Source organism: Xenopus laevis, chromosome 8L, assembly GCF_017654675.1.
Source record: "Xenopus laevis strain J_2021 chromosome 8L, Xenopus_laevis_v10.1, whole genome shotgun sequence".
NCBI classification, from domain to species: domain Eukaryota; kingdom Metazoa; phylum Chordata; class Amphibia; order Anura; family Pipidae; genus Xenopus; species Xenopus laevis.
In genome coordinates, this window is record NC_054385.1 from 131,790,968 (window position 1) to 131,816,974 (window position 26,007).

The 26,007-nt window shown below is 44.1% G+C and overlaps 1 protein-coding gene across 1 annotated transcript; it reads right to left on the reverse strand.

Moving 5' to 3' along the window:
* Positions 1 to 11,907: 11,907 nt before the first annotated feature.
* On the reverse strand, positions 11,908 to 21,917 carry dedd.L (death effector domain containing L homeolog; the record flags this gene model as incomplete). Its single annotated transcript, NM_001094769.1, is given in 5 exon segments — positions 11,908 to 13,763; positions 14,897 to 15,043; positions 15,736 to 15,843; positions 18,644 to 19,038; positions 21,813 to 21,917. Coding segments are annotated over 4 exon segments (957 nt in total). The 3' UTR covers positions 11,908 to 13,386.
* Between the last annotated feature and the right edge of the window lie 4,090 nt (positions 21,918 to 26,007).

Below are 26,007 nucleotides of genomic sequence, written 5' to 3' on the forward strand. Positions count from 1 at the left end.
CATGGAATTGACCCTGTATTTATCTGCTGTGTGTTCTGGGGTATTATACATGGAATTGGTCCTGTATTTATCTGCTGTGGGTTCTGGGGTATTATACATGGAATTGGCCCTGTATTTATCTGCTGTGAGTTCTGGGGTATTATACATGGAATTGGCCCTGTATTTATCTGCTGTGTGTTCTGGGGTATTATACATGGAATTGGTCCTGTATTTATCTGCTGTGGGTTCTGGGGTATTATACATGGAATTGGTCCTGTATTTATCTGCTGTGGGTTCTGGGGTATTATACATGGAATTGGCCCTGTATTTATCTGCTGTGTGTTCTGGGGTATTATACATGGAATTGACCCTGTATTTATCTGCTGTGTGTTCTAGGGTATTATACATGGAATTGACCCTGTATTTATCTGCTGTGGGTTCTGGGGTATTATACATGGAATTTGTCCTGTATTTATACTGCTGTGTGTTCTGGGGTATTATACATGGAATTGGCACTGTATTTATCCTGCTGTGGGTTCTGGGGTATTATACATGGAATTGACCCTGTATTTATCTGCTGTGAGTTCTGGGGTATTATACATGGAATTGACCCTGTATTTATCTGCTGTGAGTTCTGGGGTATTATACATGGAATTGGCACTGTATTTATCTGCTGTGGGTTCTGGGGTATTATACATGGAATTGGCCCTGTATTTATCTGCTGTGAGTTCTGGGGTATTATACATGGAATTGGCCCTGTATTTATCTGCTGTGGGTTCTGGGGTATTATACATGGAATTGACCCTGTATTTATCTGCTGTGAGTTCTGGGGTATTATACATGGAATTGGCACTGTATTTATCTGCTGTGGGTTCTGGGGTATTATACATGGAATTGCACTGTATTTATCCTGCTGTGGGTTCTGGGTATTATACATGGAATTGACCTGTATTTATCCTGCTGTGAGTTCTGGGGTATTATACATGGAATTGACCTGTATTTATCTGCTGTGAGTTCTTGGGGTATTATACATGGAATTGGCACTGTATTTATCTGCTGTGGGTTCTGGGGTATTATACATGGAATTGACCCTGTATTTATCTGCTGTGAGTTCTGGGGTATTATACATGGAATTGGCCCTGTATTTATCTCTGCTTGGGTTCTGGGGTATTATACATGGAATTGGCACTGTATTTATCCTACCTGTGGTTCTGGGTATTATACATGGAATTGGCCCTGTATTTATCCTGCTGTGAGTTCTGGGGTATTATACATGGAATTGGCCTGTATTTATCCTGCTGATAGTTCTGGGTATTATACATGGAATTGGCCTGTATTTATCCTACTGTGAGTTCTGGGGTATTATACATGGAATTGGCCCTGTATTTATCTGCTGTGGGTTCTGGGGTATTATACATGGAATTGGCACTGTATTTATCCTACTGTGGGTTCTGGGGTATTATACATGGAATTGGCCCTGTATTTATCCTGCTGTGAGTTCTGGGGTATTATACATGGAATTGGCCTGTATTTATCCTGCTGTGAGTTCTGGGGTATTATACATGGAATTGGCCTGTATTTATCCTACTGTGAGTTCTGGGGTATTATACATGGAATTGGCCCTGTATTTATCCTACTGTGGGTTCTGGGGTATTATACATGGAATTGACACTGTATTTATCTGCTGTGGGTTCTGGGGTATTATACATGGAATTGACACTGTATTTATCTGCTGTGGGTTCTGGGGTATTATACATGGAATTGACACTGTATTTATCTGCTGTGGGTTCTGGGGTATTATACATGGAATTGACACTGTATTTATCTGCTGTGGGTTCTGGGGTATTATACATGGAATTGGCCCTGTATTTATCTGCTGTGGGTTCTGGGTATTATACATGGAATTGGCCCTGTATTTATCTGCTGTGTGTTCTGGGTATTATACATGGAATTGGCCCTGTATTTATCTGCTGTGTGTTCTGGGGTATTATACATGGAATTGGCCCTGTATTTATCTGCTGTGGGTTCTGGGGTATTATACATGGAATTGGCACTGTATTTATCTGCTGTGGGTTCTGGGGTATTATACATGGAATTGGCACTGTATTTATCCTGCTGTGTGTTCTGGGGTATTATACATGGAATTGGTCCTGTATTTATCTGCTGTGGGTTCTGGGTATTATACATGGAATTGGCCCTGTATTTATCTGCTGTGGGTTCTGGGGTATTATACATGGAATTGACACTGTATTTATCTGCTGTGGGTTCTGGAGTATTATACATGGAATTGGCCCTGTATTTATCCTGCTGTGTGTTCTGGGGTATTATACATGGAATTGGCCCTGGTCTAGTAATATTGTTAATCATTTCCTCGAGGTTTATTTGTCAGTTCTGATTTAGACTTTTTGCCTTGGGTAAATGAATTGCCTCTGGGTAAATAACGTCGCAGCTGACGAGGAATGAGACATTTTTAAGTGGAGATCTGTAAATTACTGCTCGATGATTGTTCCAGGCAGAATAAATTCACCCAAGAGTAGTTTTTAGGTCCTAAAATCCATATAGCACTGGCATGTTATACATTGATTTACACTGTGCACAAGAGCTTACAATCTAAGCCAGCTCACAGTGGTATCTTAGCCCACAACAAAAAGTGCTGAGTTATCACTTATTAGATCTGCCACCTCTATGGCCAGGCTGTGCCATGAATCCCCTCCCCCCACTTTCTGGTACGCCAAGCAGTTTGTTATGATCTCAGATGGAAGACACTTCCCTCTATCTACTACTCTTTAAGCAGCATACTATTTCAGATTTTAGCTTTTTGAAAGTCTTTCTCTCTCCCTTTCCCTATTCCTGTAGTTCATGAACATTAGAGTACATAGGGATTAGGGAATTACCTGGCTGCCGGTGCTTCTGGTACCACTTACCGTAACTGCTGTTACACCTGGATTTCCTCTCGCATTTGCCGAATGGGAATCTCTGGAAAGCCCTTCGGAATATGCACTGCTTTCTCCGGCTCGGAGCTCTCTCTGCAGCCATCTCAGTCCAATTCTCTCTTCCTGGATTAGCCCTGACGAAGAGGAGGAGGAGGAGCGGCAGAGCTTGTGCTTTTTTTTTTTTCTTCTCTTTCCCTTCCTTTTTTTCTAAAGGGCAAGTTAAGCCTATAATTAGAAATCCAGCAAACGAAAAAAAAATGAATGGCGATAGGAGCGAGATGTTAGTTGGGTTGCTTTAATGCAAAACAGTGTCTGTTCTAGAAGGAGTAGTCAGTACCAGGGAAAGACTCCCAGTGCAGTTGGCAAATAAAGTAATGAATTAGAAAGAAGGGTCAGCAAACATAAAAAAAAGAAATCCTATTTTTCTTTTAACCTGATGCCAATTAGCTGGGCCCCACAGTGAGACCTTGGTAGGGCTGATCTGGAGAAGGAATGTAGACACATCTGTCCTGCCCTCACCTCGGTTACCAAGGGGTTAATAGAATGTCCTTTAGGACCGGAGTAGGAGTGGTGCAAAATAAAGACGTTTATTTGTATTCAACAAAACCTGATAAACTTCTTCTGATAATCTTCTCAAAAGCGTTTTGTTAGTGGGCAGCTGTATTTCTTTAATTGACTGGTACAATTGGCTTTCCTGACAGCCAGGATAGTGTTAATTACGCTTTAAATTCCATGCGCTGGAAATGCAAGAATCCCTGATTGAACTTTGATAAATCTGCCCCTAAACCTAAACACATTGTTTTACAGATGATTGTGCCAAACAGAGAATTGGATGTTAACACTAGCGAAGATCAGGGAAAGATGGAGACAATAGGGCAAAATTATGAAAGTGAGGTAAAGTGAAGACAATAGTCCAAGATGGAGACAGTAGGACAAGATGGAGACAGTAGGACAAGGTGGAGACAGTAGGACAAGGTGGAGGCAGTAGGACAAGATGGAGACAGTAGGACAAGGTGGAGACAGTAGGACAAGATGGAGACAGTAAGACAAGGTGGAGGCAGTAGGACAAGATGGAGACAGTAGGACAAGGTGGAGACAGTAGGACAAGATGGAGACAGTAAGACAAGGTGGAGGCAGTAGGACAAGATGGAGACAGTAGGACAAGCTGGAGACAGTAGGACAAGGTGGAGACAGTAGGACAAGATGGAGACCGTAAGACAAGGTGGAGACAGTAGGACAAGATGGAGACAGTAGGACAAGGTGGAGACAGTAGGACAAGATGGAGACAGTAAGACAAGGTGGAGGCAGTAGGACAAGATGGAGACAGTAGGACAAGGTGGAGACAGTAGGACAAGATGGAGACAGTAAGACAAGGTGGAGGCAGTAGGACAAGATGGAGACAGTAGGACAAGCTGGAGACAGTAAGACAAGGTGGAGGCAGTAGGACAAGATGGAGACAGTAGGACAAGGTGGAGACAATAGGACAAGATGGAGACAGTAAGACAAGGTGGAGGCAGTAGGACAAGATGGAGACAGTAGGACAAGCTGGAGACAGTAGGAGAAGGTGGAGACAGTAGGACAAGATGGAGACAGTAAGACAAGGTGGAGGCAGTAGGACAAAATGGAGACAGTAGGACAAGGTGGTGACAGTAGGACAAGATGGAGACAGTAAGACAAGGTGGAGACAGTAGGACAAGGTGGAGACAGTAGGACAAGGTGGAGACAGTAGGACAAGATGGAGACAGTAGGACAAGGTGGAGGCAGTAGGACAAGATGGAGACAGTAGGACAAGGTGGAGACAGTAAGACAAGGTGTAGACAGTAAGACAAGGTGGAGGCAGTAGGACAAGATGGAGACAGTAGGACAAGGTGGAGACAGTAGGACAAGATGGAGACAGTAAGACAAGGTGGAGGCAGTAGGACAAGGTGGAGACAGTAGGACAAGGTGGAGACAGTAGGACAAGATGGAGACAGTAAGACAAGGTGGAGGCAGTAGGACAAGATGGAGACAGTAGGACAAGGTGGAGACAGAATGCAAGATGGAGACAGTAGGACAAGATGGAGACAGTATGCAAGATGGAGACAGTAGGACAAGGTGGAGACAGTAGGACAAGATGGAGACAGTATGCAAGATGGAGACAGTAGGACAAGATGGAGAAAGTAGGACATCTATCTATTTCACTGATCTCTCTGGGTTCATTTAAGGAGCATCTCCACCTCTAGTGGCCAAAGCCAGAAACTGCACTAAGTAACATGGAAGGATATGTCTACTTTGGCTTAAAGGGGACGTTCATCTTTATGTTAACTTTTAGTAAGTTAAACAATGGCTCATTCTAAACTACCTTTCATTTGGCCTTCATTTTTTATTTTTTATAGTTAGTTATTGAATTATTTGCCTTTTTCCTTCCAGCTTTCAGATGGGGGTCACTGACCCCATCTAAAAAAAAATGTTCTGTAGGACTATAAATATATTGTTATTGCTACTTTTTATTCCTCATCTTTCTATTCAGGTCTCTCCTGTTCATATTCCAGTCTCAGACTATCGCTCTCTTCATCATACTAAACGTTTACTTAAAGGGTTCAAAGGGTTCGTGTTCCCTTAACAAGGGACTCCCACAATTCCCTGGCACAAAGACAATGTCCAACAAGTACGGGCACCTTAGTAACCGCCCCAACGCCACGACTATTGTTTCACCGAATGGCCAGTGAATGATGTGACACTTGTGTTGTTTGCTGAGGATTAGAGTGCGGGTGAGGGGAGGGTGAGCATTGCACTCATATGTACACACGGCTGCACACCAACCCTTGCACCTTGCATTTGGTTTAAAGGGCAACTAACTCCCAATATTTGAAACAAACTATCAGTGTGAACACTCCAGCATACCTCCCAACTGTCATGTTTTTCTCGGAACAGTCCCGATATTCACAGCTCAGCCCGCAGTCCCGGATTTTAATTAAAATGTCCCGAGTTTCTCTTTGATCTGGACAGACGCCAGAAAAAGATACAAAGTTTCTGAACCTTAATTACATATTTTTTATCTTTGGCACCTGCACTTTGATACAATTGTAACTAATAAAATAAGCAGGTCTCTTGGGAGATCTGAGACTCACAGCTTAAAGGGCAATTCACCTTCATTAGCAAAACTGTAATAAAATAAACAACGTGACCCGAAAACACCCAAAAATGTGTTCAGTCTTTCCATAACCTGACAAATTTAGTAAAATACATGTGGAATTTAAGGGGTGTGGGCAAAAAAAGGGTGTGGCCAACAAAATATCACTGTGCTAGCAAATCTTTTTGTCCCTCTTTATATTTTTAATGTTGGGAGCAGGGCCTCCATCAGGGGGGCACAGGGGGTGCTACTATACCGGGTTCAGGCCTGATGGGGGGCCCGACATTTCTAAATTGCTGGGCCCCTTGACAGCGCAGAAACCACGCAGAATCGCCTCTCCTGAAGTCCCGAAAAGCCAACGTTCCGAATCGAGGAAAAGACCCGAAGTCACGAAAGATGGCGAAGTTGAAGTCCCAAAGCGACGAGTTCAATTCTACCGACACCAATGTGTGTTTTTTTGTTTTTAATCCCCTGACCACCAATGTTTTATTTTAATAAATTTTTTTTAATTTGTAAGGGGGGCCCTGGTGCAAAGGTTTTTTTTAAAAACAATTTTTGTGGCCCCAATTTTTTTTAACTTGTAAGGGGGGCCCTGGCACCAATGCTTTTTTTAAAACAAACTTTTAGGGGGGCCCTGGTGCCAATGTTTTTTTTTTTACCTTATAAGGGGGCCCTGACCATCAATATATGGGGGGATGTAGCGTTGATGTGTGTGTGGTCTTTTAATTGTGATGTGGAGTGGGCGGGATCAGGGGTGGGGCTAGGGCGCCAGGGTGGGTGAAAATGTTGTTGTATGGGGCCCCGTGATTTCTAATGGCGGCCCTGTCTCTCCCCATGTGCCGTGAGACTTATTCAGGCAGGTGAAGCCAATGAATGAGCCCAAGGGAAGTTGAGTATCCGCCATGTTATTATAATTATACCCATGGGAGTGACACGTGTGTTTTATGGGACACCAGCTCCCAATGTGTTATGTGTGAGTGCCATTGGCTCAGGGTAGTGCTTTAACCCCCATCCAATTTATACTGATACCCAATATAAGGATGTTGGTACCATATAAAAGGTAATAAAACAATATGTCTAGATGGAGCTCCTCGTGGGTGGGACTTCCTGCATAATGATGTTGGTACCATATAAAGGGTAATAAAACAATATGTCCTCATGGGTGGGACTTTTTACACAATGATTCTGGTACAATATAAGGGTAATAAAACAATATGTGGAGATGGAGCTCCTCGTGGGTGGGACTTCCTGCATAATGTCAAATGCAGACCAGACAGTGAAACTTTTCATTGGCTCAGTAAGAAGGGCAAATGTTCTGTAACAAGCTGCTTCTGAGTGGCCAAGTTTGCACCTAAGCTGCAACCAATCAGGTGTTAGCTTTGTTTAGGAGCTGGAGGTAGAACGATGGAATCCAAAACTGTGATTGGTTGCCATGGATCACTGCGTTAGTGCCAATGTGCTCAATGTTAATCATTACACCTCTGGCTGCTGATTGGGCTACAGGAGCTGCTGCCTTTTCTCAGATCTACTCCAATAACTCCTCAATTTAGGGGACACCTCTTTATGGATACGGACAAAAAAAAGCCACCTAAAATGGGTCTAAACACTCAAAACATCAGATCAGTCAACTATGATTGGTGTTCTGTATTGCTGGGAGGTGGAAGGATTGGTATTCGGGGGTAGGTCTATATATTTACTGGCAGAGAATTAGACTGGAGGTCACATGTACAAATAAATGGTGCTCCTGGTGGGAGGGGCTTTCTGCACAATAGGGAGACTCGCAGAATTAAGTTTTTTTCCATTATGAGTTTTTTCTTAAATAGGATACCATTCAAGTTGCAAGTTCATTCGAAATATAAAATAGTAACACTCGACCTTTGATAAACAAACCCCTAAATAAACCCAATAGGCTGGTTTTGCCTCCAATAAGGATTAATTATATCTTAGTTGGGATCAAGTACAAGCGACTGTTTTATTGTTACACAGAAAAATGAAATCATTTCCTGCACAATGATGCTGGTACCATATAAAGGGTAATAAAACAATATGTGGAGGTGGAGCTCCTCGTGGGTGGGACTTCCTGCACAATGATGTTGGTACCATATAAAGGGTAATATAACAATATGTGGAGATGGAGCTCCCCGTGGGTGGGACTTCCTGCACAATGATGTTGGTACCATATAAAGGGTAATATAACAATATGTGGAGATGGAGCTCCTCGTGGGTGGGACTTCCTGCACAATGATGTTGGTACCATATAAAGGGTAATATAACAATATGTGGAGATGGAGCTCCTTGTGGGTGGGACTTCCTGCACAATGATGTTGGTACCATATAAAGGGTAATTAGCTCAACAGCTTTTAGATGAATTTTCGAATTTGAGCTATTTCCAGGGTCCGGGTACAATAAATCCTGAAAAATTAGAAAAAGGAAATCATTTCTAAAAATGTGGATCATTTGGATAAAATGGAGTCTATGGGAGACAGACTTTCTGTAATTCAGAGCTTCCTGTATAATAGATCCCATACTGGTATAGAGGCACCCATGGGCTTATGTCAGCAGCAGCTTGAGAAGGGATAGTCCACGGGTGCCAATAGAAATTGCCCTGTGATAGACTTACGGCTTAAACTGGCAGAGAGCACCAAGTACCAGACGGGGAGGCACTGGGGGGTCTATTGTGGCACCAAATGACAATTAGGGATACACCCAATCCACTATTTTGGATTAGGCCGAACCCCCGAATCCTTTGTGAAAGATTTGGCCGAATACCAAAACCGAATCCTAAATTGTGTATGCAAATTAGTATTCGGTTTGGCTGGACTGAAGTATTCGGCCGAATCCTGCTGAAAAAGGCTGAATCTCGAACAGAAGCCTGAATTTGATGCATCCCTAATGAAAATCCAGCCCTCGATCTGGTGAGAAGCCTTTATTGGGCGATTCCACATTCCCCACCATTGACATATTCCGTTATATGAATCAGTTAATAGTGCTGCTCCAGCAGAATTCTGCACTGAAATCCATTTCTCAAAAAAGCAAACAGATTTTTTTATATTCAGTTTTGAAATCTGACATGGGGATAGACATTTTGTCAATTTCCCAGCTGTCCCAAGTCATGTGACTTGTGCCTGCACTTCAGGAGAGAAATGCTTTCTGGCAGGCTGCTGTTTTTCCTTCTCAATGTAACTGAATGTGTCTCAGTGAGACCTGGATTTTACTATTGAGTGTTGTTCTTAGATCTACCAGGCAGCTGTTATCTTGTGTTAGGGAGCTGTTATCTGGTTACCTTCCCATTGTTCTGTTGTTAGGCTGCTGGGGGGGGAAAGGGAGGGGGTGATATCACTCCAACTTGCAGTACAGCAGTAAAGAGTGATTGAAGTTTATCAGAGCACAAGTCACATGACTGGGGCAGCTGGGAAATTGACAAAATGTCTAGTCCCATGTCAGATTTCAAAATTGAATATAAAAAAATCTGTTTGCTCTTTTGAGAAATGGATTTCAGTGCAGAATTCTACTGGAGCAGCACTATTAACTGATTCATTTTGAAAAAATTTTTTTTTCCCATGACAGTATCCCTTTAAATGAATGTGGCTAAAAATGTCCTATTTTATAGAGTGAACTTATTGCACGAGGCTAAAGTTTGAGCTTGTCAATAGCAGCAATGATCCAGGACTTCAAACTTGTCACAGGGGGTCACCATCTTGGAAAGTGTCTGTGACACTCACATGCTCAGTGGGCTCTGATTGGCTGTTGAGAAGCTAAGCTTAGGGCTCGTCACTAATTATCCAGCAGAAAATGAGCTTCCCTGGCTGTAATATAAGCTGATGCTACAGGTTTGCTGATTATTCAATTCTGATGCTAATTGCACAGGTTTCTGTGCTGCCATGTAGTAATTATGTGTATTAATTACTAATCAGCCTTATATTGTGACATTTCTATTCTATGTGTACTGTATATTGTGAGTGGCTCCCTAAGCTCAGTAAGTGACAGCAGCACAGAGCATGTGGTGGGCAGGATGTGGGAGGAGTCAGGGCAGGGTGTGGGAGGGGTCAGGGTAGGATGTGGGAGGGGTCGGGGCAGGATGTGGGTGGAGTCAGGGTGGGCCTTGGTCAGAGATGGGCAGGAAGTGGGCGGGAGGAAGGGGATAAGAGTGTATGGGGCCACTCTTAAGGTTTTTTTTGGCGGGAGGGCCTGGCGCACTCTAGATCCGCAGCAAAGTAAAGCAAAAGAGAAGAGTAGGAAGTGGAACGGGGACACAAACACAGACAGATCCCAGACATGAACGTCCAGTCCAAATAAATCCGTTTTTATCCTAAAAAGTGCACCAGTAATGTCAACATTTATTTGCACACACATCCTGAACATTAACATACAATCATAAATTCCTGCTTTATTATTTATTCCCAGGACGCAGTTCTGCCGCCAGTCCTGGGATCTTCTAAGTGCCCTAAAGTGGCAGAGAATGCTGGGAAAAAAATGGCCGCTTCTGCTTCAACAGACGCGTCGGTCACGGACTGTAGCCCTTTATAAACAGCGGCACGGGAACCTTCTGCTTTTAACGGTTTTATTTCGGGAAAAAACGAGGGGGGTTACGTTTTTCAGGCAAAAAAAAAAAAAAACGTAACCAGAATTTTTTTAAAACAAAAACTCGCTGTTTTGAAAGGGCTTGATCACCTGTAACCAATAGCAATTCACTAAACAGATTCCAGATCTCCAGATTATCGGCTGTGGCCCTTTAAAAACAGCAACAAAAAAAAATAAGAATTCTGTTTACATTTTTTTGCCCTGAAAAATGTAAATGAAAATGTTAAAAAGTAAAAAAAAAAAACGGTTTGGCTTGCTGTTTTTATTGGGCTAAATGTAAACGGAATTCAAAAACAAAATGTTAGCCGCTGTTTTTCAAGGGTTAGTTCGCCTTTAAATGACTTCCAGACTGCCCTTTAAAAACAGCGAGCAAGTTTTTTTTAATGGGTTTTCTAAAAAATTCTGTTTACATTTTTTCAGATCAAAAAGCAATTTTTTAATTTTTGTTTCCAATGTATTTTTAACCATTTTAGCCGCAAAAAGTGTAAACGTTTTATTAACAATACAATTTATTTAAAGGGCTAGTTCACCTGTAAATTAACTTCTGTTTTTTTTTTTTGTTTTTATTGATAAAAGTGACTGTGGTTGCTAGGATGGGATTTACCCTAGCGACCAGGCAGCAGTTTGCAGTGGAGGCTGGAAAGGCTTAAATATAGAAATAACTATACATTGTAGCCTTAAAGAGCAATCGTTTTCTGGGCTGCTGGGGTCAGCGACCCCCAATTTGAAAACCGAATTCCCAAATTCTGTTAATAAAAATTCTAGATCGTACTAAAAGTTAACGTCAAGGTGAACTTCCCCTTTAGGAAATGGAGTCGGATGGAGTCAGACGTAACAATATCGAATGTAAACTCTTCTTTTTCGGGGGTCGGAGATAAATAACAAAAAAAACGGAGGGGTTTTAAGGCAACGTTATCACTGCTACATGTTTCTTTACAGACTGGAAGTTTGACAACCAAAAATGGAATTTCTGTGATTATTTTTCTTTTCCCCATGGAAGAGACGTGTGAGCGAAAATGATGGGATATTTAAAGGGCCGGAACTGTTTTTTGGCGAATATTGTCCATTATTATAAATTACACAAAAAGAGAGACTTTGTAAGTCACACGATGTCGTTATTAAACTTATAAAGCCATTTGTGGTGAGAAGGTTCCATATTGATCTCTATATATATATATATATCTATAAATCTGTACAGAAATATATATACTCGCGTTACGTCACAGCGTGGAGGTTCGCTCCTCGTCTCACCGCCTCACAAGCAACACAGTGATACCCTTCAATACATTTGGATTGTTTTCCTTTTTTTTTTTTTTTATAGTTATTTATCAAAAAAAAGTACTGAAAAATAATGGGGGTGAACTCATGGTTAAAGGAGAAGTAAACCTTTAAAAGAATTGAATGTAAAATTGATGAGGGGGCGATTCTAAGCACTTTTGTCATTTACATTCATTATTTACTTTGTTTTTCATTCCAACATATTATGGGATACATGTACTGTAGTGATGTGCGGGCAGGTCTGATACCCGGGGGTCGGGTGGGTTAGGGCCGACCCCGCACCTTCATTTGCGGGTGGCGGGTCCGGGTTAAACTCTTTTTCCTGCTCTGAACGGACGGCTCCATTTTTTAAAGACGCACGCCTCCTGCCCCACCCCTTTTGTGACGTCATCGGCGGGGTGGGTCGGCGTGGGCCCTAAGATGGAAGCCAGATTCGTTAGGGTCGGGTGCGGGTACAATTTTACCCACCCGCACATCACTAATGTGCAGTTAAAGGGGTGGTTTGCCTTTAAAGTAACTTTCAGTATGTTACAGAAAGACCAATTCTAAGCAACTTTGCAATTGGTCTCCTTTATATATAGTTAATCATCTGCCTTTTTCTTCTGACTCTTTCCAGCTTTCAAATGGGGGGTTTGCCACCAAGAAGGATTAAGTTGGGATCAAGTACAGGGTATAGGGATGAGACCAGAAGGCTCTGGACCTGGGGGTTTCCAGATAACAGATCTTTCCGTAATTTTAATTTTCATACCTTAAAGGGATGGTTCACCTTGAAGTTAACGTTTAATATGTTATAGAACGGCTAATTCTAAGCAACTTTTCAATTGGTCTCCTTTATTTATAGTTTAATTATTTGCCTTTTTTCTTCTGACTCCTTCCAGCTTTCAAATGGGGGGGTCACTGACCCTATCTGAAAACATTTGCTCTCTAGAACTACACATTTTTTGCTATTGCTACTTTTTATTCCTCGTCTTTCTATTCAGGCCTCTCCTATTCCAGTCTCTTATTCAAATCAGTGCATGGTTGCTTGGGGAATTTGGACCCTAGCAACCAGACGGCTGCAATTGCAAACTGGAGAGCTGCTGAATAAAAATAAGAAGTCAAAAACCAGAGATGTAAAAAAATGAAAACCAATTGCAAATTGTCTCAGAATATCCCTCTCTACATCATACTAACAGTTAATTTAAAGGTGAACAACCCTTTTAATTTAAATGAGTTTTGTTACAACAGCGCCACCTGCTGGTCAGTTTCCCACCAGTCTGACCAGCAAGTAGTCAAGGAAGTTGTCAGTACATGTATCCCTTAATATCTTGGAATTAAAACCAAATAAATAATGAATGTAAAGGACGCCCTCATCAATTTTACATTCACTTATTTTAAAGGTTTACTTATCCTTTAAAGGCCATTTACTAAGCAGAGTTAACCCCCGGTGATCGGCGGTTTATTCCTGCTGGGCAAAAGTCGCCTTTGTAAGTGTTTTTTTTTATATTCCCGTGGGTTTCGGCCTCACAGAGCCGTTTGCACCATTAAGTTTCGCAGCAGTTTCTGGCGGCCGATCTCATAGTCCTCCTCGTCCACGTTGACCAGCAGTTTGATGGCCTCGTGGCCCACGGCTTGCTTGAGCGAGTCCGTGATGAAGACGCCCTTGAGGGCCTCCAATAAAGAGCCGTTGATGTAGTCGCGCCAGAAGGCGTCCAGGTAGGTGAGCTCGGAGAATTTGATGTCACAGATGATGGAGCCGAGGTCTCTGGATTTGAGGATGGTGTTGGCCTGGTTAAAACGTTCAAACTGTCGCTCGAGAGGGTCCTGCTTGTTGGAGAAGACGTTTCCCTGGAGGGCGGTCTCATGCTGACAGTATTCTGCTCTCACTCGCAGCCGGATATCTGGGGGTCACAAATAGGAACAGTCACATCATATTGGAATCTGCACAGATACTCACAGGGGATGATGGGAAATGATGCCAGACTAACCCAATAAGGAATGACAGTTAAAGGGGTGGTTCACCTTAACTTTTAGTATGTAATAAAATGGTCCATTCTAAGCAACTTTTCAGTTGGTCATGGTTTATTTTTTTTATAGTTTTTGAATTATTTCCTTTCTTCTTCTGACTCTTTCCAGCTTTCAAATGGGGGTCACTGACCCCATTAAACAAATGCTCTGTAATCGTTATTGCTACTTTTCTCTGTGCAAATCAGTGCATGGTTGCTAGGGGAATTTGGACCCTAGCAACCAGATGGCTGAAATTGCAAAATTGAGAGCTGTTAAAGGGATCCTGTCATCGGAAAACATGTTTTTTTCAAAACACATCAGTTAATAGTGCTACTCCAGCAGAATTCTGCACTGAAATCCATTTCTCAAAAGAGAAAACTGAATGTGTCTCAGTGGGACCTGGATTTTTACTATTGAGTGTTGTTCTTAGATCTACCAGGCAGCTGTTATCTTGTGTTAGGGAGCTGCTATCTGGTTACCTCCCCATTGTTCTGTTGTTTGGCTGCTGGGGGGAAAGGGAGGGGGTGACATCACTCCAACTTGCAGTACAGCAGTAAAGAGAGACTGAAGTTTATCAGAGCACAAGTCATATGACTTGGGGCAGCTGGGAAATTGACAATATGTCTAGCCCCATGTCAGATTTCAAAATTGAATATAAAAAAATCTGTTTGCTCTTTTGAGAAATGGATTTCAGTGCAGAATTCTGCTGCAGCAGCACTATTAACTGATTCATTTTGAAAAAAAAAAAAATGTTTTCCCATGACAGTATCCCTTTAAGATAAGATTCTTTATTTGTCACATGCATAGTTATACAAGAACAACATGCAGTGAAATGCATCCTGATTCACTTTTTTAGACTGTGCAATAAGTCAAAACAAACAAATAATAAAAAATGAAAACCAATTGAACATTGTCTCCGAATATCCCACTTAAAAGTCCATTTAAAGGTGAAGAACCCCCTTTAAGCTGAATGTTCTATTTATATAGTATGAGAAATTGAGCCTGTAGGGGGCGCTGTGATTCTCACCACAGGTCTGTTTCTCCTTGGGATCAGGGGTGACGGACTTCCTCCTCTTCCTCTGGCTGCTGAGCGGGGGTCGGCCCCGGACGGGTCGCTTTGTGCAGATCTGGGGTCCAGACGGGGAGGAGCAGACGACAGGGTGGTGAGGAGGTGCTGGGAGAGGGAATAAAAAAGGAGTTCATGTTATAAAACAAACATGTCTGATTAGTACGGGAGCTGGAAAAAGCCATAGACCCGACCTATGTGTTGTTAAAGGGGTGATTCACCTTTAAGTAAACGTTTACAATGTTATAGAATGGCTAATTCTAAGCAACTTTTTAATTGGCCTTCATTTTCTCTTTTTTTATCATTTTTAAATTATTTGCTTTTTTCTTATTCTGACTCTTTCCTCAAATGGGGGGGGGGTCAGTGACCCCATCTAAAAAAAACGAATGCTCTATAAGGCTACACATTTATTGTTATTGTTACTTCTAATATATTCAAGCCTCTTCTATTCATATTCCAGTCCCTTATTCAAATCAATGCATGGTTGCTAGGGGAATTTAGACCCTAGCAACCCGATGGCTGAAACTGCAAACTAGAGAGCTGCTGAATAAAAAGCGAAATAAGTCAAAATTGTCTCAGAATATCCCTCTCTACTGCATACTAACAGTTAATTTAAAGGTGAACAACCCCTTTAAATAGTACAGCTCCGCCCCACAAACACACCAATAACAACAAAGGGCACATTTCCCCCAGTAGCATTGCTTCAAACAGCCGACCTGTAAACGATTGTTGCTGATTGGTTGATGAGATAAGAGGCCGGCTTTGCCCCTCCCATCTCCCTGCGGCGTAATACTCGTTACCTGGCGTGCGCGGATGGTCACCGTCGGCCTCTGTACTGCTGTGGCCCCTCGGCGTTACGTAGTGAATGGACGTCTCTTCCAGGTATTTGTCCACCAGATCCGGACACACTGAAGGGAAGGAGGAAGAGAAGATGTTGAACTACAATAACGACACCCAATATAATACACTCACCTGACCTCCTATACACGGATATACCAGGGTCAGACCTAATGAGGTGCCACCACTATACTGGCCACAATCTGACTGGCTAATGACACTTTATATCACTGGGTAACACTCCCAAGCACAGTAACAGGGCCACAGAATAGGGGCCACTACTACTACTGTGTAACATGGGCGCTAGTGACAGGGACAGTGTTTAAAGGAGAAGGAAAGGCTAAAACTAAGTAAGGTGTATATATATATATATTTCTTCCCTTCTATTGTGTACTCATGGGCTTCTGTATCAGACTTCCTGTTTTCAGCTTAAACCTCCAGGGCTAGGGCTTGAGCATGCTCAGTTTGTTCCTCCCTCCCCTTGAGCCCAGAGCTATAAGTGAGCAGGGAGAGACTCAGGCAGGAAGTGATGTCACAACAAGCTAATATGGCAGCTGCTATCCTAAACAAACAGAGTTTCTAGAGCTGATTACTCAGGTATGGTAAATCATTCTACAGAATAAATATAGTCTTATAGCTTGTACTATTGTGGTTAATCTATTGGCAATAAACTGCTTCAGTAGCTTTCCTTCTCCTTTAAAGGAGAAGGAAAGCTACAGAGGCATTTTATTGCCAATTGATTAGCTGCAACAGTACAAGCTAGAATGCTATATTTATTCTGTAGAATGTTTTACCATACCTAAGTAAAAAGCTCTTGAAACTCTCTGTTTGTTTAGAATAGGAGCTGCAGTATTAATGTGGTGTGACATCACTTCCTGCCTGAGTCTCTCCCTGCTCTGGGCTCAGATTACAGTAGAGAAGGGAGGGGTGGGGGAGAGGAGCAAACTGAGCATGCTCAAGCCCAGGGCAATGAGGTTTAAGCTGAAGGCAGGAAGTCTGATACAGAAGCCCATGAGTACACAATAGAAGGGAAGAAATGCTGTATTTCTTTTGACAGAGGACTCAGAGCAGCATTACTTTGGGGGTTTACTGGTATATTTAGATGGGCCTTTCTGATAAGGCTTACTTAGTTTTAACCTTTCCTTCTCCTTTAAACACAAACTCTCACTACTTTAAAGGACAACTAAACACACTTCCTGAACTTTGGACCTTCCCACTTTTATTCCCCCTCCCTTGCCACAGATGTAATATGTATGGAGAGAGAGCAACAGAAAGAGAGAAGCGTGAGAGAGAGAGACAGAAGTGAGAGCGGGAGAAAGAGAAGTGAGAGAGTGAGAAAGAGAGAGACAGAGAGAGAGAAGTGTGTGTGAGAGAAAGACAGAAGTGAGAGAAATTAAGAAGTGAGAAAGAGAAGTGAGAAGAGAGAGTGAGAGAGATAGAGAAAGAAAAGAGAGTTCCATTAAAGCGGAGCTATGTGGCAGCACCAGCATTCCTAACTCCACTCACATTGGCTGCCAATGCATTGCCCTGAAATTAAATATTTAGGGAAGGGCAATTATACAGCCGGGAGGGAACATGTTTGTCTTTGAATCTAGCCAATGATCTCTCAGTATCAGCTTTTCTGGATCCCCATTGGGCTGTGCAGGGGAATTGTACCCACTCAGGTTGCAGTTGTTGGTCTTGAGCATAGGGTTTATTTACCCTTTGAAATCATGGGCAGCCTGGGATATTATAGAGGAGCTTACTGTGATTTTCAATTATCTTTTAGTGAGAACAGGGGGTGCAGTTTGCTGTTGCCTACAGAGCCAGTCACGTGTATGAGTCTCTGCAGAGCATTCTGGGAAGGTAACGGCCCATCATGCAACTGTTCTGCTTTGGATGTGTGGAGGGGAGGGGCCAGGTAACTCCAGGCCTGTCGTAATTGGCTGCTAGGCAACAGATAGAACGTGACAGCTAATTGGGCTGGCATCTGACCAATCAGCTCACAGGAGGGACGTCCTATTGTAATGTCAGTTATAACTGTCGACTCACATGAAACCTGCCCACGTTATTGCTCATTGGATTGTCAGGTCAGTATTTGTGTGAATGGCCAGGGAGTCTCATATAGGGCTCATTGTCTTTAGTTATTCAGGAAGATCAGAGTAGCGAGGGGGCGGGGCATCTGATCTTCCCGCCCCACCAGGAGTTTCACATTAAAGGGGTGGTTCACATTTAAGGACATTTTTAATAAGCATATTCTAAGCAACTTTCTTAGTCGGTCTTCATTTTTTATTTTCTATAGTTTTACAATTATTTGCCTTCTTCTGCTGACTTTTTCCAGCTTTCAAGTGGGGGTCACTGACCCCATCTAAAAACAAATGCTGTGTAAAGCTACAAATATATAAATATTGTACAATATACAATATTGTAATTGTTACTTTTATTCCTCATCTTTCTATTCAGGCCTCTCCCTTTTCATATTCTAGTCTCTTATTCAAATCAATGCATGGTTGCTAGGGGAATTTGGACCTTAGCAACCAGATGGCTGAAATGGCAAACTGGAGAGCTGCTGAATAAAAAGCTAAATAAGTCAAAACCCACAAATAATAAAAAATGAAAACCAATTACAAATTGTCTCAGAATATCCCTCTCTACATCATACTAACAGTTAATTTAAAGGTGAACAAGGCATTTAAAACCAATCAGGATCTGGTTCCATCTGAGCATGCTCCTGGTCACAGATTGCTTTTAAGAAGTAGCTCTGCTTTTTCTGAACAGATGAGGCTTTTTTGGGAAGTTCTACAAATGCCATTTCTGAGACACAATTAGCCGTGTGGTAGAACTGCCCGGCAAACAATATGGCAGCTCCCACCGGAGTTTCTTTCCACTCACCCGCCCTCTTCCTCTTGAGCGTGACGTAAGGCAGCAGGTCGTGCCTCGTGATGATCCTCAGGAGCTGAAGGACCTGCCGGAAGTTGGTCTCATCGCAGCGGCCCTGCCTTTCCAGAGCCAACAAGAAGTCCCGCCCACTGCGAATCATCCCCCTCTCATAGTCATCAATAACGTCCACAAAAAGGAAGGAGAGAACTCGCACGTCCCTGTGAGTCAGGTGAGTCCCAATAATATCAAACATGTGGTGCAGACTGTACAGTCCATGCTCCCGATCCCCATTCTCTTCTGGCCACGCCTCCTCCCGACTCCTCTTCAAATGGGCCATAACAAGAGTTCAACAGCTCCTCCCAGTCCCCTCCCACCGTGCTAATGGTATCTCCCAGCCTATCGGCAACCTACAGACAGAAATGGGAAAGAATTAAAGGTGCAGGAAAACAAGCCTCCCATATGTATAAATACAAATATACAGAGAAGGAATGTTCTGGGCACACAATAAGCTATACCCTCATACTGTACTGTCTAAGGGAATCAATATGGCACCTCCTACCCTGTGGATTAATGAACTATCCTTTAACTCACAAGTCGGATGTGTTTTGGGCAGGCCCTGCACATAGCATTACCTGTCCCTAATTATTTAAATACTCTCACCTGCCTCCTCTGGTGACATCTGAAATGGGAAATGAGTCAGGAGTAAGTATATAATAATGGTTTGCAGGGTGGGGTGGGGGGCGGATCAGGAGTGGGTGGGTGGGTGGTTGGTGGTAAGGAGTGGGTGGGTGGGGGTCACATCAGTACTGGGGAAGTTCTAATGCTCTGGATTCAGGTTAGTCAATATAAATGGTTCTGCTGTAGCTCAAGTCTGATGCTTAAAACACGGATACGATGCTACGGTCACTAACCATGGAAACCAGAGGTGATCTGATGAATGGAGTACGTCCTATACAAGATAACCTTACATTGGAGTCCCTGCTGAGGGGGTCACTGACCCATGAATATTTAAATTCAGTTCAGAAGGGAAAGGCAGTTACACACAATGACAGAAAACTCCTACAATAGATTAACATCTTAAAGGGCAACTTCCCCTTAAGGAACAGAAGTGATATAAAAGTTATCAGTCACAATGATGAGGGGTAAATCAGGTAATCTCTGCACAAGTCATGAGCCAAACTTAGACAGAAAACCCATGCGCCACACAAATTCTGTTCCTCAGATCCCATCCCTTCCCCGGGACTTGCTGACACGTAACTGCAACACACATCTGTATCCAAGCTGCTCCCTCTGAGCTCTCCCAAATCTACAGTCAGCTGGTCCTGCGCATGGAACACAACATGAACTACAATTGGCTCTACAACCAGCTGAGGATGCTGGGAGATGTATTTCACCAATATCCAGACAGGTGCAGTTGTCTTTAGTGTCTTGAGGACTGGGACAGAATGTTCTATTATACAGATAGCTAGAATCTCAGCTGCCATAAAGCAGGACAGGACTGCTGCTTACAATGGGGATCAGATAGGATCTGTGCAGCCACTGGGACAGAATGTTCTGTTATACAGATAGCTAGAATCTCAGCTGCCATAAAGCAGGACAGGACTGCTGCTTACAATGGGGATCAGATAGGATCTGTGCAGCCACTGGGACAGAATGTTCTGTTATACAGATAGCTAGAATCTCAGCTGCCATAAAGCAGGACAGGACTGCTGCTTACAATGGGGATCAGATAGGATCTGTGCAGCCACTGGGACAGAATGTTCTGTTATACAGATAGCTAGAATCTCAGCTGCCATAAAGCAGGACAGGACTGCTGCTTACAATGGGGATCAGATAGGATCTGTGCAGCCACTGGGACAGAATGTTCTGTTATACAGATAGCTAGAATCTCAGCTGCCATAAAGCAGGACAGGACTGCTGCTTACAATGGGGATCAGATAGGATCTGTGCAGCCACTGGGACAGAATGCTCTGTTATACAGATAGCTAGAATCTCAGCTGCCATAAAGCAGGACAGGACTGCTGCTTACAATGGGGATCAGATAGGATCTGTGCAGCCACTGGGACAGAATGTTCTGTTATACAGATAGCTAGAATCTCAGCTGCCATAAAGCAGGACAGGACTGTTGCTTACACTGGGGATCAGGTAGGATCTGTGCAGCCACAGGGACAGAATGCTCTTTTATACAGATAGCTAGAATCTCAGCTGCCATAAAGCAGGACAGGACTGCTGCTTACAATGGGGATCAGATAGGATCTGTGCAGCCACTGGGACAGAATGCTCTGTTATACAGATAGCTAGAATCTCAGCTGCCATAAAGCAGGACAGGACTGCTGCTTACAATGGGGATCAGATAGGATCTGTGCAGCCACTGGGACAGAATGTTCTGTTATACAGATAGCTAGAATCTCAGCTGCCATAAAGCAGGACAGGACTACTGCTTACAATGGGGATCAGATAGGATCTGTGCAGCCACTGGGACAGAATGTTCTGTTATACAGATAGCTAGAATCTCAGCTGCCATAAAGCAGGACAGGACTGCTGCTTACAATGGGGATCAGATAGGATCTGTGCAGCCACTGGGACAGAATGTTCTGTTATACAGATAGCTAGAATCTCAGCTGCCATAAAGCAGGACAGGACTGCTGCTTACAATGGGGATCAGATAGGATCTGTGCAGCCACTTTGGCAGTACATGATTAGGGGTACAGAGGGACACATATACATGGGAATAGTCAGGACTAGGTTAGATTTAGGGGAGCAGCATAGAATGTAAAGTGGGAGACAACAGGTTTGAGGGGTACACAGGCCCAGACTGTAGGGGCAATAGTGGGGGAGGGGCAGGTTACAACTGGGGTATATAAAGGGGGTGAATACAAAGACACGTGAGTGAGGGGCAGGTTTGGGGGGAAGTGTAAGGGCAGGACTGGGGATAGAGGGACAGACAGACACTGAGGGAGGGATTTGGGGTGTCAGGGCAGGGGGTGGGGATAGTTTGGGGGGACAGATAACGTGACAATATTGGGGGACAGTCAGGATTAAGGGGAGACACAGGGGCCCAGACTGGGGGGTATCTGAGGGCCCAGGACAGTCAGACTGTAGGGGGGAGGGCACAGAGAGAAGTGGCTGCTGGGAAATCATGGGAAAGACAGGGGGTGGGGGCTCCTCACGGGTCTCTTACCCCTCCGGCTGCAGCTGCCGCCCCACGGGCAGGTCCGGGTGTCTCTGCTCTCAGGACGGGGCAGCCATTATACATCCGTCAGCTTCTCTATCAGCAGGAGCACAGGGAGTCGGGAACATCCGGGCACCACTGCCGCTGGAAGAGGAGGAGTCCTGGAAAATGATTGGTCCTTGGCGCTCTCTGTACTTCGGCTTCAGTCCCATAGGAGAGACAGTGAGCAGGCGGCCATCTTAACTAAGGGCGGCGGCATGTTAACATCCGGTACTGGGTGTGAGCTTCAACGCTATCCACCTCAAGGGATGTGGCCGCCATGTTGCTATTGGGCAGCCTGGCAGCGAAAAAAATGTAGAGAAGGATTTATAGATCGTTATTTGTAAATAAAAAATAATGATTTTGGTTGTAAATCAACGAATTCCCTTTCCCGCTCCGGAAGCCTTCAGACAGCATGCAGGAAAGTATGAGATTGATTAACAGCAGCAATAGTCCCTATAGTTACAATGCTGCAGATAGGAGGCGGGGCTTCTGATCCACCAGGGGCGCGGCTTTATTCCTTGTAGAGAGCTGGGCTCAAGTGGGTCCCTGGCTCATGTGAACCCTAGTCCTGGTCTGTATGTGTCAGTCTCTAGCACCCCAAACTTCCTGTATGACTGCAACTCTGATGTCATATAATAGATTAGTGCTCCCTGATTACTGAGCCAATAGGACACCCAATCCCATTGCAGCCCATGTGGCTCCATATTGGACTATGACATCATCCACACAATGATGAGGTCAAAGCAAATCCCTTTTTTTATCTCTGGTTGGTCAACATGGGGGGTTATTTTGGTTGCATTGAGACCTTTCATAGACAAGTGCATTGAACGGGTTCAGGACCAAGCCCCACCCTTAATTTGACCATGGGAAAGAGAACAGTCCAGGAGCTGGATCTACAGAGAATCAGAGCTTTGTGTCTGGGTAAGTACTGGGGGGAGGGGGGCAATTGGAATTAATTATCCGGGGGAAGGTTCCTGTCTGACCATGGGAAAGAGAACAGCCCAGGAGCAGGAAGTACAGAGAATCAGAGCTCTGTACCAGGGTAAGTACTGGGGGAGATTGGATTCACTTACCCAGGGGGAGGTTCCTGTCTGACCATGGGAAAGAGAACAGCCCAGGAGCAGGAAGTACAGAGAATCAGAGCTCTGTACCTGGGTAAGTACTGGGGGAGATTGGATTCACTTACCCAGGGGGAGGTTCCTGTCTGACCATGGGAAAGAGAGCAGCCCAGGAGCAGGAAGTAGAGAGAATTAGAGCTCTGTACCTGGGTAAGTACTGGGGGAGATTGGATTCACTTACCCAGGGGGAGGTTCCTGTCTGACCATGGGAAAGAGAACAGCCCAGGAGCAGGAAGTACAGAGAATCAGAGCTCTGTACCTGGGTAAGTACTGGGGGAGATTGGATTCACTTACCCAGGGGGAGGTTCCTGTCTGACCATGGGAAAGAGAACAGCCCAGGAGCTGGAAGTACAGAGAATCAGAGCTCTGTACCTGGGTAAGTACTGGGGGAGATTGGATTCACTTACCCAGGGGTAGGTTCCTGTCTGACCATGGGAAAGAGAACAGCCCAGGAGCAGGAAGTACAGAGAATCAGAGCTCTGTACCTGGGTAAGTACTGGGGGAGATTGGATTCACTTACCCAGGGGGAGGTTCCTGTCTGACCATGGGAAAGAGAACAGCCCAGGAGCAGGAAGTACAGAGAATCAGAGCTCTGTACCTGGGTAAGTACTGGGGGAGATTGGATTCACTTACCCAGGGGGAGGTTCCTGTCTGACCATGGGAAAGAGAACAGCCCAGGAGCAGGAAGTAGAGAGAATTAGAGCTCTGTACCTGGGTAAGTACTGGGGGAGATTGGATTCACTTACCCAGGGGTAGGTTCCTGTCTGACCATGGGAAAGAGAACAGCCCAGGAGCAGGAAGTACAGAGAATCAGAGCTCTGTACCTGGGTAAGTACTGGGGGAGATTGGATTCACTTACCCAGGGGTAGGTTCCTGTCTGACCATGGGAAAGAGAACAGCCCAGGAGCAGGAAGTACAGAAAATCAGAGCTCTGTACCTGGGTAAGTACTGGGGGGGTAATAGGAATTACTTTCCCAGAAGGCGGTTCCTTCCTGACAAGGGGAAAGAGAGCAGCCAAGGAGCATGAAGTACAGAGAATAATTCTCTACATGGGTAAGTACTGGGGGAGAGAGAGTCCCTTCCTGACCATGGGAAGGAGAGCAGTCCAGGAGCAGATGGTAGATAGTAGTGTCATGATGTTAATGCCCTGCTGCATATCGTTGGGTTGGATTTATGTGCGGGGGTTGGGGTACCCTTACATCACAGATGGGACACAGGGAGGGAACAATGCGTCTCCACTGTTTTACTGCCGGGCCCCCACGTAGGGCCAAAGTCATGTGACTAATTAAAACAATAATAAAAAACTGAATTCCACCAATTTTCTCTGTTTTATTGTTAAACCATTATTACAGTACAGCCGTGTGGCCTGTAGGTGTCGCCACTAGCAAAGGGAATTGGCCTTCAGGTGCCAGGAGAGGGGGCACTTTTATCCTGATACAACTTTCTGTTTGTTCTTCTTAATTGTCGGGGGGGGGGGTTCAAGTTCTTATTTGGCCTCCTTGCTGAGATCGGGCCCCTGATGGTGGCCCTAATAAGGTGCATTGTCATTGTTTGTTTAAGGGGAGTTGTAGAAAAACAGGAGTATAAGATAAGGGGTCCCCAGGATTCAGTTATACCCAACCAGCAGCTCACAGCAAATACCATTATTGCTGGGGCAGGTAAGTGCTTTAAAGTGAATCTCTATAGACATAACCAGTGATCTCTTACTCCCACCATGTTCCTCCAGCAACCAAATACTCATGTACAGTCAGACTAACTAGGGGTGCCCTGTGGTGGGTGTGAGTCTGACCAGGGCACTACCTGCAATGAGACACTGTTGGTGGGTGATGGGAGTTGTACTTCAACAACAAGTGAAGGGATGAACTTTAGCCAATACTGATGTGAAGTGGTACTGCCTCTATCTTGCCCCATATTTTACCCTATTTTCTTGCCCTACTCTCTCCATCTTGTCCTACTGTCTCCATCTTGTCCTACTGTCTCCATCTTGCCCTACTCTCTCCATCTTGTCCTACTGTCTCCATCTTGTCCTACTGTCTCCATCTTGTCCTACTGTCTCCATCTTGTCCTACTTTCTCCATCTTGTCCTACTTTCTCCATCTTGTCCTACTGTCTCCATCTTGTCCTACTGTCTCCATCTTGTCCTACTGTCTCCATCTTGTCCTACACTGTCTCCATCTTGTCCTACTGTCTCCATCTTGTCCTACTGTCTCCATCTTGTCCTACTGTCTCCATCCTGTCCTACTGTCTCCATCTTGTCCTACTGTCTCCATCTTACCCTACTGTCTCCATCTTGTCCTACTGTCTCCATCTTGTCCTACTGTCTCCATCTTGTCCTACTTTCTCCATCTTGTCCTACTGTCTCCATCTTGTCCTACTGTCTCCATCTTGTCCTACACTGTCTCCATCTTGTCCTACTGTCTCCATCTTGTCCTACTGTCTCCATCTTGTCCTACACTGTCTCCATCTTGTCCTACTGTCTCCATCTTGTCCTACTGTCTCCATCCTGTCCTACTGTCTCCATCTTGTCCTACTGTCTCCATCTTGTCCTACTGTCTCTATCTTGTCCTACTGTCTCTATCTTGCCCTAGTGTTCGTAAGAAAGAAAGAATATAGATCATATAGATGAGCAGAAGTGAAAGAGAACACACAGAATCCACTGTCCACCACTGACCATAGATATAAATACAGTGCAAGTGTGATTGGGGGTGACCATTCCCCTGTCTGCAGATCCTGTGTGAGTGGGGGTTGAGGCTACAGGAGGCCACAATTTAACCAAGGAGAGAAGAACTAAACATATAAAGCAGGAGCCATATATGCGAGTATATTATGTGAAATATATCTGATTATAATCCATCAGAGTGTAACAGAGTTTTATCTGTCAGGGCCCTGGGCCCTATATATTTCCATCAGTGTTTCATTGACCCTCTTTATTATAAGGGTTATTTATTTGGGAACAGAGACGGTGCCGCTACATCAAATGCAACTCTGTCGCTAATAATGTTAATACATCTCTAATACACAAGTGCCAGCAGTCTCCTGTAAAT